Source organism: Rhinopithecus roxellana, chromosome 19 (assembly GCF_007565055.1).
Source record: "Rhinopithecus roxellana isolate Shanxi Qingling chromosome 19, ASM756505v1, whole genome shotgun sequence".
Classification (NCBI taxonomy): domain Eukaryota; kingdom Metazoa; phylum Chordata; class Mammalia; order Primates; family Cercopithecidae; genus Rhinopithecus; species Rhinopithecus roxellana.
In genome coordinates, this window is record NC_044567.1 from 27,311,517 (window position 1) to 27,327,036 (window position 15,520).

The 15,520-nt window shown below is 49.7% G+C and overlaps 1 protein-coding gene across 4 annotated transcripts in view; it reads right to left on the bottom strand.

Moving 5' to 3' along the window:
* Window positions 1–15,520, bottom strand: part of AKAP1 (A-kinase anchoring protein 1) — a 36,688-nt gene that overhangs the window by 11,758 nt on the left and 9,410 nt on the right. For 3 of the 4 annotated variants that reach the window (XM_030923173.1, XM_010380644.2, XM_030923172.1), the window contains one exon: window positions 2,418–4,167. In XM_030923173.1, the coding sequence (XP_030779033.1) occupies window positions 2,418–4,143 (1,726 nt within the window). In that variant the 5' untranslated portion in view covers window positions 4,144–4,167. Of the gene's footprint in view, window positions 1–2,417; window positions 4,168–12,899; window positions 13,122–15,520 lie in introns of those variants that run through there. The other variant, XM_030923171.1, reaches the window with a different exon arrangement.

Consider the following 15,520-nt stretch of genomic DNA (forward strand, 5'->3'; position numbering starts at 1 on the left):
AAGGGTCGGTCTCCTGTCCCCAGGGCCCAGTCCCAGGGTCACAGGTACAGGCCTTCAGCCAAGCAGAGCTAGACAAAGTCCTCATTGGCCGGCCTGAGGGCCCCATTCTTATACCTAGCGGGGACCTGCTCGTTCCTCTGCCATATGTGGACAAAAAAAGGAGAGTCTCCTTTCCCTTTGCTTAGGCCTGATTCGTGCAACTCTGAACACTCTTCTGGCTCAAATACTCCCTTGGTCAAAAGACGGAGCCAAAGCTCATGGCCAAGAAAACCCAATGGGAACAGGACTCTGCTCCCGACCTGGGCTGTTTCACTCTCGCTCAAGAGTGTGCCAAAGGGACCGTCACAAAAAAAGAGGGTCCAGATCAGCTCAAGAGAAGTGGCCCTGGCTTAAATATGGATGACTCCATCACCAGAAATAGATTACTCCTGAGAGTCTACCAACTAGGTTACCTTCCACATGGTTTCTCCAAACCCTGGGCATAATCCTTTGCCAAGTAACCCATACACTGGATGCAGACAACTAAGGCCCAAGAAATCCTGCTCCCAGCTAAGGAAGAATCACCTTCAAAGTGACTTCCCCCCTTAACCTAGGCACTTGGAACAGGATTCATGTAGGGAAAAGTACCCCTTCTGGAGGAAGACTGCTTGGCTAGCCTGCTGGAAGCATAACAGGCTGACAGGGGTTGGGGAAGGGGGCGGGGAGCTCTGCTCACTCACAGCCCCCAGCCTGTCCCACAGAATGGGACTGGCTAACATCTGCCATCCCGATGGTGCCCAGCAGTGGCTCAGAACCACACCAGGACTCTAGCAGGCTGCACTCAAAGGCCAGCTTCCAGCTCCCTCAGTGGGGTGGTCCCTGGACCCCTCTCAGCTTCAACTTTCTCACACACAAAGCAGGGCTGACATGAGGGTGCATGTGAGGCACTAACCTGGTGCTTGGCACCCACTGCATGCTCATGGACAGTATTACCTCATTTCCACCCGCTATCTCTAAACCTCCCTGCCCATCACCATGGCTTAGGTTCGAGTCTAAACTCAACAGGTCTGAGTAGCTACTTCTATCCATCTAGAGTAGGCAGACAAGGCAGCGGGGCTTGTTAATTCAGCTGAGGGGCAGTAAGCAAAGGGAAACTCCTTTATTCTTAAAAAATAAATAAAATAAAAACCACCCATTTTAAGATGCAGTATTTTAAGAAACATTTAAACATCCAGAGATTAGGATGCATCATATAGTATCTGGCCTTCTATAATCATGACTGGTAGCACTTTTTTCTTTCCAAGGTACATAAAAACTGTAGTGTCGCAACAGCATCTTGGAGGTGACAAAATGTAGTGTGTGGTACAAACGAGATGCTGCAGAAAGTGGTAAAATTCCCGATAAAGATTCCCAACCTTCCTGGGGCTGAAATGGGAGGGAATGGCTCCAGGACAAACAAGTCAGAGAGTCACTGGGATATTCGTGGCCTCTCTCCATGAGATAAATGAAAACACCCCAGGGTGGCTGCAGAAGCAGGGTCAGGAGCTGCTGACCTGTAAGTTAGCGGTCTGAACTGTCTACGCTGAGGTCAGCACTCGAAAAACCCAGGACACCTCGTTATCAAAGTGCCCCGCTTTCCCGGGGTGGAGCTGCAACTGCACAGAAAGAAAATGGCTGAGGCTCTCTGCAAAGGTGACAGCGACAACTCAGGAAGCTCGAGCCTCCCACAAGTATTTAAAGCTGTGGCCATTCTTTGGGCACTTACCCTGTAAGAGCTTCTGGAGAAGGAAAGCAGGTGAAGACATGGGAACAAGCACATGATTACAAGGAAATAAGCCATTCAAAACACTCACACCCATACTTGGCACTCAAGGGAAGCAAAGCTAAGGAGGCCTCTCCATTAAAACACACACACACACACACACACACACACACACACACACACACACACAGAGGTTAGTGTTTAAAAGAGAAAAAAAATGGGCTGGGCATGGTGGCTCACACCTATAATCCCAGCTCTCTGGGAGGCCGAGGGCGGAAGGATCACTTGAGCCCAGGAGTGCGAGACCAGCCTGGGCAACACAGGAAGACTCCATCTGCACCAAAATAATCGTTTTTTTAAAAAAAGAAAAAAAGGCACACTAATGTTAATCAGTGAGCCCAACTTGGAGCTGGTTCCTTGGGAAGGGCTCACTGGGGAAGGTCACCGGTTGAGGAACCAAGTGACAGCTCCCAAGACTTGGGGTTTCAGGGCAATCTAACTCCTCAGTTACCCACCAGCTTTATGCTGTGTCCAGCTCTCTGCAGGTGGGGGCAAAAAGCTGAAGAGCACCATGACTCTGCTGCACAAGTAGCAGAAGGGAGAGGCAGACTGGCGGCCTTTCTCCAAGAAATACTGGGAGCGCCCCATCCTCTAAATGAACCCGAGACCCTCCTACCTCCTGAATGATCTGCTTCCACATCCATGGTCCATCCATCCTCAGCCCCCAAGTCTGACAACTCCCCCTTCAGCACCCCATTGCTGAAGGGCACAGTACTTTCTGGCAGTGGCGGGGTGATGGCCTTGTCCCTGGGGCTTGAACTGGTCTCTGTGCAAGAGTCTTCAAGCCCTGAAGTGCTGAGAGAATCTGAGCAGTGTCCTGGGGAAGCCACCAAAGGGACACTTTGGCTGCTGTCTGACATGCAGGTGACACATGTGGCATCTTCCACCAGGATGCCTGCCCGGTCTGGTGACTCTTCACCAGGGGTGGTCGGTGGCAGGCAGGGGGCCAGGGAGATGTGGTGTGCAGAGATCTTTGGTTTACTATCCTTGATGGGGCTGGACAGAGGGCTGTTCAGGCAGCTCACGTAGGTCTTTGGTGGCGCTGAGCCCTCTGCTGGTAGGCCTGGCGAGGGGAGGGCAGCATCCGACGGGGCAGCAGCTGCCTCTGCTATGGCAGGTTCCCCAGTGTGGGAGCCCAAGACAGTTTGCTGGTGAACTGGGACACAGCTCTCTTCCTCCTGCCCTTGGAGCTGACTGGCCTGATACACGCAACCTGCAACCTTGCCCACCGCAGTGGCCAGCACCTGTTCGCTTGCTTCCGAGATCACTTGGGAGATTATCTGGAAGGCAGCCTGCTCAATCTCCTCATTTCTATCCAAGCCCTCCCCATTTCTATCCAAGCCCTCCCCATTTCTATCCAAGCCCTCCTCATTTCTATCCAAGCCCTCCTCATTTCTATCCAAGCTCTCATTTCTATCCAAGCTCTCCTCATTGCCCAGTTCTCCCTCAACATCTCTGTCCTGGGCTTTGCCATCTGTGATTGGGGGTGCTGGTGCCGCATCGTCCTTTGGCAGCTCTGTGTGAGCCGACTCGATGAACCTACTTGGCAACTTCTCTGCTACATACTCTTCCTCCTGCACCGGCCCCACCTGGGATGAGCTGCTCTTCCCCTTCTCTTCTTCCCCTTCTAAAGAGGCTAGGTTGGGGGCCTTGCTGTTCTCCAATTCCACGACATGCTCCTGAGACAATAGACCTTCTTCAAGCATCTTTTCCCCCAATACAGCATCACCGGTCCCTTCGGCCCCACCTGTCTCTCTTGCCCTCTCCCCAGAGCCATGCTTCTCCGGGGGGGCTGCAGGGGAGCCTGGCTGGCCCCTCCCTGGCACCCTGCTGAACGGGGACTCTTGCTTACACACCTCAGCTGATTTGTGGGGGAATAGTACACCCTTTGGAGATGAAAGGGGGCACTCTAGAGGAATCGATTTGGTTTCACCACCTGTCAGGGCTAGCTCCAGCTTTGCACTGTTGTCTCTGTGCGGTCCTGGTCGAAATCTCACGTCTATGGTGTTAGGAAGACTGCCCGAGGACTCTGATCTTCGGTGAGGTGGGTGTGCCCGGAGCAATGCCGGTGGCTCTGCAGGCAGCTTGCTCACGGTGGACAGTTCCTTTTCTGGCGGCTCTGTGACACTGAGGGGCGTGGACACTACTTCGGCACAGACGTCTTCCATGGGAAGAGGTTCTTTGATGGCAGAGTCAGCCCTCAGCTGCACAGCACCAGCCTCCACCTGCTCATCATGGCTGCTGACGTGGCCTTTTTTACGAGAGAAAAACCACCACCAGCCGAGAAGTGCCAGCATCCCAGGCAATGCCAAGGGGAAGAGTGAACGGAGCTGGATTGCCATCCTGCAGGCTTGAAGTAATTACACCTGGGGAGAGCAGGAGAGTGGGGAGGAGAAATGTTCCAGAGCCAGGTAGGAGGATACTGGCAACTGCACATGCAAGACAGTCAACAGGGTAGGGCCGGAGCCATCTCCCCCACCTTCCCTGCCCTTCAAGAGGAGCACACTCTCAGCTTGTAGCAGTCCACCCTCTGTGTGATCCGCTGGGGGTCAGAGGCCAGGAAGAGGCATCTTCCCCTCCATGCTCCCCAACTCACACACCCTCTTGAAACAAACCAAACATTCTATTCTTTAACCCAAATTCCTCCCTTCATCACTTCCTGATGCCAGAGTCTCCCTATGTTCCCCAAAGGGGCTGGCTCTGCTCAGTGTGGCTCAGTTCTCTAAACTCACAGAACATTTTTATCTATCAAGTGGCATCGGAGCATTTCAAACCCCCATGGAATCCACATGTACATGGGTTCCTCACATCTACCCACAAAATGAGTCAATGAAATGGCACTTCATTACTCAGCAATTAGAGATGCTGAGAATGAAGGAGGAGTAAAATTTCAAATGGCTAACGAGATGCTCCAGGGTGAGGGACCAACACAGCAAACTGCAGCATGAAGATCCAGGTCAGACTTGGAGGACTCAAGTACAGGCGGTCCCTGATCTTCCAAGGCTCAACTTAGAAAGTTTCAACTTTACAATGGTGTGAAAGCAATACCCATTCAGTGGAAACTATACTTCCAATTTTGGATTCTGATCTTTTCCTGGACTAGCGATATGTGATGCGCTGCTCTCTTGCGATGCTAGCTCCCAGTCATCCACTCTATCACAAGGGTGAACATCGGGCATCCAGAGTGGACCATGCTGCTAGGTGATTTTGCCCAACTGTAGACTACTGTGAGTGTTCTCAGGTCGTGTAAAGTAGGCTAGGCTAAACTATGGTGTTCAGTAGGTTAGGTGCATTAGATGTGTTTATTTTTGATTTATGCTATTTTCAGCTTACAATGGGTCTACCAGGATGTAACTCCATTGTAAGTTGAGGAGCATCTGTACCCTCGTGGGGTCAGTGAGGGTGCCCTAGCACCCCACTGTGTAGTCTGGACTTTATCCTGTAGACAACAGAGAACCAGCATAGGTCTGTAAGGCACACACACCAAATTGTTTCTAGAAGGCAATTCTGGGAACAAGATGAAAAGTGCATCGAGGCTGGGCGTGGTGGCTCATGCCTGTAATCCCAGCACTTTGGGAGGCAGAGCTGGGCAGATCATCTGAGGTCAAGAGTTCGAGACTAGCCTGGGCAAAACGGTGAAACCCTGTCTCTACTAAAAATACAAAAATTAGCTGGGCGTGGTGGCAGGCACCTGTAATCCCAGCTACTCAGGAGGCTGAGGCAGAAGAATCACTTGAACCCGGCGGGCAGAGGATGCAGTGAGCCGAGATCAAGACTCCATCTCAAAAAAGAAAAGTTAAGAGATGGAGCAGAAGGAACCTAGAAACCTAAGTCAGTTAGGTCTAAGCAAGGAGAAACGGCAAGGGCCTAGAAGGCAACAGCAGACATGGAAAGGGGATAGAAAACTCAATTTTTCCTCATCTGTAAATTGGGGACACATCTCTTAATGGATGGTTGGTATAAGGATTAGCTGAGATATAGAAAGTTCTTTGCAAAGCAGGGTTAACACTCATTAAAGGTATATGATGGGCTTATTCTAGAACACTTATATTCAATGCTTCCTGTGCCAGCGAACTTTAAATCTCTCTGCCAAAGTAATGTCTTTTTAAAACCAAAAATCTTCGAACTGACAAGCTGAATTACACCTTATTTGGGTTTGTTTTTAGACATAACAAATGTACATGTTTTAACAACTCATACTGGTTTAATTGACTTATATTAATGTTTTCTGGCAGAACCAGAACATCAGTACTTTTAAAAGTTCCCTGAGAGATTCTAATTTCCAGCCAAGGCTGGGAACCACTACTCTAGGACTCCGTCTCTGAAAGTGCGATCCGTGTACCGGAATTCCTGAATATCGCCTGGGGCCTTGCTAGAAATGCAGTACCTCAGTCTCACCTCAGACCTGCATGTTAACAAGACCCCTAGGGGATTCCGAAGGACCTTACAGTTTGTGAAGGAATGCTAAGAGGTGTGTTCTGCCCCTACAGTGCTGAAGTAGCAGTGGTAGTGAGAAGGTCACCTCCATTTGAAAGTCCCCGTATCTTTAAAGGTAAACTTTCTTGCTGATACTTGAAGCAGCAGCAATGATAGCATTTGAAGCACAATGCAGGGTTAGGCAGTGGCCAGGGCTAAGACTTTACATCAGTTCCTCAGAGAGAAAACTTAGTGCTACCATTTTACTTCACATTCAAACACAGAACCTTGCTAGATTGTTTTCCTTTTATCTCACTGTCGTCCAGGCTGGAGTGCAGTGGTGTGATCTCGGCTCATTACAACCTCAGCCTCTGGGTTCAAGCAATTCTCCTGCCTCAGCCTCCAGAGTAGCTCAGTCTACAGGCGCCCACCATCACGCCTGGCTAATTTTTGCATTTTTGGTCGAGACGGGGTTTCACCATGTTGGCTATGCTGGAACTCCAGACCTCAGGTGATCCGCCAGCTGGCCTCCCAAAGTGCTGGGATGACAGGCCACGGCGTCCAGCCAAATGTATTACTATCTTAAAGGTTAAAATAGCTCAAGGAGGCTGGGTGCAGTGGCTCACGCCTATAATTCTAGCATTTTTGGAAGCTGAGGTGGGTGGATCACAAGGTCAGGAGATCGAGACCATCCTGGCTCACATGTTGTAACCGTGTTTCACTAAAAATAAAAATAAAATAAAATAAAAAATGAGCCAGGCATTGTGGTGGGTGCCTGTAATCCCAGCTACTCAGGAGGCTGAGGCAGGAGAATTGCTTGAATCCGGGAGGCATAGGTTGCAGTGAGCTGAGATCGTGCCACTGCACTCCAGTCTGGGTGACAGAGCGAGACTCCGTCTCAAAAAAAAAAAAAAAAAAATAGCTCAAGGCATACAGCCAAGGGATGGGTACCTAAATTCTCTTCCACATTAAATATGGAACCCATTATTCTAGAACGGGGGGAAGAGGCATTATATGAGCCAAGAAAAGGGGAGGTCTGTACTACCTTTCTGGAGAGCCTTATAATAGCTCTTAAAAGCTCATAACCACACCCTACAACTCAGAAATCCCACACTTGGCATCTTTAAATTAAAAAAACAAAAACAAAACCACAACAAAGAAAAATCCACAAAGCCAAGTGCCTGTGATCCCAGCTACTTGAGAGGCAGAGACAGGAGGATCGCCGAAGTCCACGAGTTCGAGACCAGCCTGGGCAACATAGTAAGACTAGTCCCTTAAAAAAAATTTTTTTTTTCAAAATGTTTTTAACCCACACGCCTCTGCATAGGCAGAGGTCTATACAAGAATGCCTGCTGAGGCATCATTTGAAACAAAATTGGGATTAACATTTCAGGGGAATCACTGCTAGGTAGATTATGGAATCCATGGACATACCGATGTTACAGAAAGAAGCTGATCTCATGTGCCAACATGGAAAAAATCACCTGGATACATAAAACAAAAACCTACAGACCACCATGTGTATGGAATGTCTATGTTCACATAATCCCATGGAAAAACTGGGAAGGACACACAACAAGTCATTCAGTTGTAGGAGAGGGGAAGTTTCTGTACACTGATCTTGTATCCTGCAAACTTGCTGAACTCACTAATTCTAACCATTTAGTAGATTTCCTTGGGATTTCTTACACACAGATAAAGATAGTCTTACTTCCTCCTTTTGGGAGGAGAGATTTTTAATTTCTTTCATGATGGTTCTCCAACTTGGCTTCACATTAGCATCACCTGGTAAGCTTTTAAAAGCCCAAGGCCAAGGCAGCACCAGCCCTATTAAATCAGAATCTTAGAGTGAGACCCCAGCAGCAGGGTTTTTTTTTTTTTTTTTTTTTTTTTTAAACCAAGGTGATTACAATGTGCAGTCAAGTTTGAGAATCACTGTTCTGAGGCCAGGTGTGGTGGCTCACACCCATAATCCCAGCACTTTGGAAGGCTGGGGTTGGGGGTGATGGAGCGGGCGGCAAATCGCTTGAGGCCAGGAGTTTGAGACCAGCCTGGACAACATGTGAAACCCTGTCTCTTAAAAAAAAAAAAAAAAAAAAATTAGCCAGGTGGTAGAGTTCCAGCTGCTCCAGAGGCAGGAGGATTACTTGAGCCCAGGAGGCAGAGTTTGCAGTGAGCTGAGAACATGCCACTGCACTTGCAACAGAGTGAGACCCTATCCTGGGGGAAAAAAAAGAGAATCACTATTCTCTAACAACCTGCACACACCCAAAAAAGTGGTAACGATGGGAGATTTGCCTTGTATTTGCTTTGTGTTCAATTGTCTTTCAAATAAAAGAGTAAAGACAGGGAATTCCTCCTAAACCTATTCTGGTTTGGGGGCTGCCCAGTAAAAATAATTTTATTTTATTTTATTTTTTGAGACAGGTTCTGCTCTCGTTGCCCAGGCTGGAGTGCAATGGCATGATCTCGGCTCACCGCAAACTCCGCCTCCCGGGTTCAAGCGATTCTCCTGCCTCAGCCTTCTGAGATTACAGGCATGCGCCACCACGCCCAGCTAATTTTGTATTTTTAGTAGAGACAGGGTTTCTCCATGTTGGCCTGGCTGGAAAAAATAATTAAAAAAAAAAAAAAAAAGAGTAAGGACAGTTTGAGACAGGAAAGTGGCTATGGGGAAAGTGGCTATAGGGGAGTGTGCCCATGGCCTGCTGTCAGGAGATCAAATACTACTCCACAGCGCACATGCCAGGAGGAAGAGGAACTGAGTCTAAACCCAGGTTTTCACCCAGTCAGTTTGTTTGTTTACTTACTTATTTATTTAAGACAGAGTCTCACTCTGTCGCCCAAGCTGGAGTGCAGTGGGCACAATCTTGGTTTACAGCAACCTCTGCCTTCCGGGTTCAAGCGATTCTCCCACCTCAGCCTCCCAAGTAGCTGGGATTACAGGCACACGCCACCATGCCTGGCTAATGTTTGTTTTTTGTTTGTTTTTTTTTTAGCAGAGATGGAGTTTCACACCATGTTGGCCAGGCTGGTCTCGAACTCCTGACCTCAAGCGATCTACCCACCTCGGCCTCAAAAACTGTTGGGACTATAGGCATGAGCCACTGCGCCTGGCCAGGTCAGTAAATTTAGATTGTGATTCCTTATTAACTAGGCAATCCATTTCACCCAGATTTATAGCTGTGACTCCCATAGCAATTATCTGATCTTAGGAAGAAGATTAAATGGGATGGGGTAGAGAGGAAGAAAAACAATCCTAACAACTACCCCACCGGGGGGACAGTTTTCCTTATTTTACATATCAAGGGCCCAAGGCCACAGACTCTAATTGGCTGTCTGCTCAAAACACTAACCATCTCTCAAGATGGCTGGGAGAAGCCCCACCCCTTTAGAACTAAAAGTTGATCCCAAGGGGTCCTGCCTGTCCAGCAGTTAGTTGCTGCTCCCACACCACACCACCACAACCAGCCTCCCAAGATCCCATAAGGGGACTATACTACAGTGAGGTAGAGACCCAAGACTCAAAGCACGCACCCCCGCCCTGGCTTTGGTCCTGTACCCTGGGCCACCCACACCCAGTCCCCAGTGCTTTCTGTCACTAGGCTCCCTGCACTTCACCTGCCCTGTTCTCGGTCCTCAGACAGAATGCACAGAACCACCACTGTGGGCCACAACGCCCATCCCTGCCTGCTGCTCTGTAGCTTACCGAGACACCACCCCTAGCCCTCCCAGCCCAGCTTGTTCCCCAGAGACTAAGGCTCTAAACCCTCAGACCACCACCTCTAGAGTCACCCCTACAGTCACTGGAGCTACTGAAGAATTACTGCCCAGGAAACATGGTTTCTACATTTCCAAGCCAGGGAAGGCCTCCTAGAAGGCGCTGAATACTGCTACCCTGAAGCCATGTCACCCAACCCACAGAATCCAGCATGTCCCACTTAAATTCCCAGTGCCCATTACTCCTCAGCCTTCACCCCACACTCTGGACTAAAGCCAGAGACCCAAGGCTGAGCAATCAGGAACCAGGTGTGTCACTGCTTCTATGCAGTGAGTGGCTCAAGATAAAGCCCTTATCTACACCATTGCTTCTAGGAACAGGAACTGCCTGGCTTGAAGCGTTCCACCAGCACTTGAGAACAGATTACAAGATCCCCAAAGAGCAGAATGGAAGATGTGTTTTTTTCCTTGCTACCGGTGAATTGTGCTTAGAGATATGAACCCTCCTCCAACAAGAACAGAGCCAAGAGCCCCTGGGATCAACAGGCCTTGGCGGGGTCTCACTAAGGGCACCCATTGCCAGGAGACACCTCACAGATGCCCCTCCACCAGCCCCCACTTCCCACTAGTCAAGAAATCAGCTAGGCCAGGCGCAGAGGCTCACACCTGTAATTTTGGCACTTTGGGATGCCGAGGCGGGCAGATCATGAGATCAGGAGATCGAGACCATCCTGGGTAATACGGTGAAACCCCGTCTTTACTAAAAATACAAAAAAAATTAGCCGGGCGTGGTGGTGGGCACCTGTAGTCCCACCTACTTGGGAAGCTGAGGCAGGAGAATGGTGTGAACCCGGGAGACGGAGCTTGCAGTGAGCCAAGATTGCACCACTGCACTCCAGCCTGGGTGACAGAGACTCCGCCTCAAAAAAAAAAAATACATATATATGTATATATATATCAGCTAGCCCCTCACTCCCTCACCCCTGAGGCAATTATCACCGCAGTCAAACAGACTTCTTGGTAATTGGTAAGATGCCATTTTGCCATTTACCTGGTCAGACAGGCCTACAAGAGGTGGTATAAAATGCATCAGCCTTTCCTGAATGCCCAGGTAGTGCCACCTTCTCATACATACACATTCCCCTTCAGCCTTACAAGGCTCTTCTGACATCTTCCTTCCTGCACTGGGCCAGACTCTTCAGAGTTGCTCTCTTTGCCCTGAGGTGTGTTTTTGTAAACCTGAACTTCTCAACGTTTAAGTGGTATCACAGTAGTCCCCAAAGCCTTCATACTCACAAGCTAATCAAAGGCTGGCTCCTCCCCAAGACCCAGGACTAAGGGCAGACCTGTGTGCAGTCAGAGAAAAGCCTCCCAGAAGGATGCTGCAGAGCCCTGCCCTAGGGTTGGTGGGGAGGACACTCTGTCATTTTGAATCTGTTGGAATTAAATAGCTGCCTGCTTATTTTTAGCAGGTCCATTTGCCTGGGAATAGACGCACGCTGGCTAGTTGCCAAGTGGTCACACAGAGCTGAAGTCAGGCACGTGCTACAGCCAGAGGCCTTAGCATTCACCTGCTCCCTCCAGATTCCAAAGGATCTCTTCTTTCTCCAGGGAGGCACCTGCAGCTTCTCAGAACAGCCCTCAGAGAAGTAATGGCCTCACTCTCAACTCAGCTGACAAACCTGGTAACTGCAGGCTACAGCCTTCTGCTAAACAAGAAAACAAATCCCTGGCAATGGTACACAGAGTGTTGGTCCCAGTGACTAAGCCAATTTGGCTGCAGTTACTGCAAAAAGAGCCACATGTAACTGATGGGAAAGTCCACCATAAAAACAACAGCTTAGGAGCTAAGGGCCCAACAAGCCCAATTTGGGCTTGGGCCTGGTCAGTGAAGCCACATCCACTTTGCGTTCTGAATGAGCATTTACACTGGAATTTGAACATTTCTTTCATTATTCCAGTGTTCACACTGACAAAGGCTGTCCCCACGTGTTCTACCAACAGGAAGGAGCCTGCCCAAGACACTCCACCTCCAGAGTGCCCAGCTCATTAAGTTCCTGATGAGGGACTCTTCCCCTTGAAGGGTGTCTTCCAAGGGCACAGAATCAGAACCTAAAGCCCAGCACTTCAGCCACTGCATTCAGAGAATGACAGCAGGCTGTGGCCAGGCAGAGGGATACTCCCTTCCATGGGAGTTTGGTGGAGGAAAATCACAAACTCAGAGTTCTCTGCAAGATTCCAAGAGGGCCTCTTGGCTTGTATCAGATGCATTTACCCATTTCCTCGTCAGGTCACAGTCACTCACCTTGCTCATACATTCAAGTATGTTTAAGTTGCTACAAGCAGCAGACTCTGATCACCAGAAGCGCACGATTCTGATGGAAGAATCAATCTCACTCACTCACACACCTCACACACCCCTGTGCCATAAGCAGCCGCGCTGAGAAGTGGGCAAAGGGAGCCCAGGAAGGCTTTCTCAAAGACGGCCAGGATTTCCTTAGGCTGCAATGGGTGGGTGGGGAGGGGGACAGGACACAAATTGAGGTTCTAATATCTTTGGGCATGGGACGGAGCAGCAAGTCCCAGAGTAAAACAGGAACAAATCCTAGGAGCTGAAGTGCTGGTCGGACGAGACAAAAAGAGTTTGACGTTTGCCACAGGAGCCATAGTTGCGGCAGTTGCAATGTGGTAAAGTAGAGTAGGTCACAAGAGGTAAAGGTCTGGGTGACCCTCAAGAGTGACTGCTATCCAATACTGGCAGTCACTTAGTCATGGGAGGTTACTGAGCACTTGAAATGTGACCAGTGTGACTAGGGCTCTGAATTCTACTTCAGGTTAATTTAACTTGAACTCTCCACCTGCAGCTGACCCTACCTACTGGACAACGCAGCTCTAGAGTGTGTTCCCGGAAGACCCCAACCAACAGGAGGGCTGCATAAACGCTGCAGCGGCCAACACCTACCTTGCTGGGTAGTGCTCGGTTCTGCCACCAAGGGTGGGGGCGATGGTAGGCCTGGGCTGTGCACCCTCAGCAGCATGGCTGGGCCAGGAATCAGAGTGCTGGAGCCATGGCTCAGGTGTTGGTCCCGGCCCAGCCTCAGTGCTCACAGGACTGTTACCTTCATCCTCAGGGGCCTGTGTAAGTCACAGTAAGCTATGACTTCACGTGGGTACACTAGAGATCCCAAAAGAGCTCACAGTGGGGCTGTGAGGTTCTGTCCAGGACTGTCCCCCACCCTCCATTGTGACGGCCCACAGAGCAACCAGGGGAGCCAGCACAGCCAGACCAGCACACTTTGGGGGTGCTTCTGCCCTTCCATGTAGAGCAGCTGTCAGGAACTCGGGACACGTTCCCAGTCCAATTCACAGAAGGAAGGCCAGAAGGCCAGAGGCTTAACCCAGTAGTGTCTGAGTACCTGCTTGGCAAAGCCTTCTACGGCCAAAATGGAAACCCTGAATCCACTACCAGGAGTTCTAGGTAAGACAAGCCAAAAGTCAGAAATACCATCTCTGGACATGGCCTCACATTAAGAGCTCCTCCAGTCCAACTAAAAGTTAAACTAACTCCTGCTCTGGAAAACTCAGTACACAAGGGTGAACTGCCCAGCCTCCTTCCTGCTCTGCTGGCCAAATCCATGGCAGGTCCAAGTCACGTGCCTCTTTTCGTGAAGGAAAAATCATCAGCACCTCCTACAAAGGTCTTCCCAATCACTTCATTTGGGGGGTAGGGGTGTGGATTTTAAAACTTTGAAGACTATGTCACACTCACCTGGCCCCTCACCTCTGGCCTTGACAACCATCTTGCTTTACAAGGGAATTCCGACAGGATTCTAAAGATGGTCACAACGCAGGTGCCAGGAATGCCTTCCTGGGTACATGGAGTTCCCCCGCACGACCACAGAAGACGTTACACAGGACTGCTCAAAAGGTATGAAATGGCAATCTGACAACAACCTTACTTAAAAGCCAGTAAAGACATCAGAAAAGATGTTGGTGTGCAGCAAAAAACCCTTCACAGCACCTCACATGGGCAAAACCAAAGAGGTAAGACCCTGATCTTCCTAATGGCAGACTGTGAACCACGACTGCCCCAGAAATCACATAAAAGCGTAGAAGGTAATTTCTATTCAACAAATAATTACTGGCACTTACAGGGAAAAGCATGGTGGAACACAAATTTTTTTTTTTTTTTTTTGAGACGGAGTCTGGCTCTGTCGCCCAGGCTGGAGTGCAGTGGCCGGATCTCAGCTCACTGCAAGCTCCGCCTCCCGGGTTTACACCATTCTCCTGCCTCAGCCTCCCGAGTAGCTGGGACTACAGGCGCCCACCACCTCGCCCGGCTAGTTTTTTGTATTTTTTTTAGTAGAGACGGGGTTTCAACGTGTTAGCCAGGATGGTCTCGATCAGCTGACCTCGTGATCCGCCCATCTCGGCCTCCCAAAGTGCTGGGATTACAGGCTTGAGCCACCGCGCCCGGCCGGTGGAACACAAATTAATCAGGCAAGGCACTGCCCTCGCTTTGGCAAGGGCCTTGCCTCTGGCAAGGCACCGCCAGACTTTCAGTCTGGGCGGGGAGTAGTGGAGATGAGGACGGAAGGGAAAAAAAAAAAAAAAAGCCCAAACAGGCCACCATGGTAGCTCATGCCTGTAATCCCCAAAACTTTAGGAGGCTTGCTTGAGGCCAGGAGCTCAAGACCAGCCTGGGTAATATAGTGAGACCTCGTCTCTACGAAAAAAAATTTTTTTTTAATTAACCAGGCATAGTGGCGCACACCTGTAGTCCCAACTACTCGAGAGGCTGACGTGGGAGAATCGCTTGAACCCGGGAGGCAGAGGTTGCAGTGAGCCGAGATCGCACCACTGCACTCCAGCCTGGGTGACAGAGTGAGATCTTGTCTAAAAAACAAGCAATGACCTTTTCTCCGGTGGGCTTGTTACTGCCACTCTCTGCTACTGACCAACTGAAAGTTTTATCCATGGGACGGGGAAGTGTCCTGTTGGGGTGAAGGAGAAACAGAAAACGGAGTGCCAGTGTCCTCAGATTAGAATGTTCTAGTATCTTGGGGTAGGAATGAGAGGATATACACCTGAACGCCAGCATTATGGGAGCCAAGGAGAGTTGGGATGCCCCGTTCAATACACAGACTTTCATTCAAGACCCATCTTCAGCCAGGCACGATGGCTCACACCTGTAATCACAATGCTTTGGGAAGTGGGAAGATTACTTGAGCCCAGGAGTTCAAGACTAGCCTGGGCAACATGGTGAGACCTCATTTCTACAAAAAAAAAAAAAAAAAAATTAAAAGAATTAGTCGGGCATAGTAGTACATGCCTCTTGTCCCAGCTACTCAGTAGGCTGAGGTGGGAGGATCACTTGAGCCCAGGAAATCAAGGCTACAGTGAGCTACGATGGCATCACTGCACACCAGCCTGGGGGACAGAATGAGACCTGTCAAAAAAAAAAAAAAAGGGACCCATTTTCACCACCACCTGGTACCCAAATCCAGATCCCCACATTTACAACTTCTCTAAAAAAGTAAAGCCAGACCTTCTGCTGGCCTGGCCTGGCGGAAGGGCTCCATG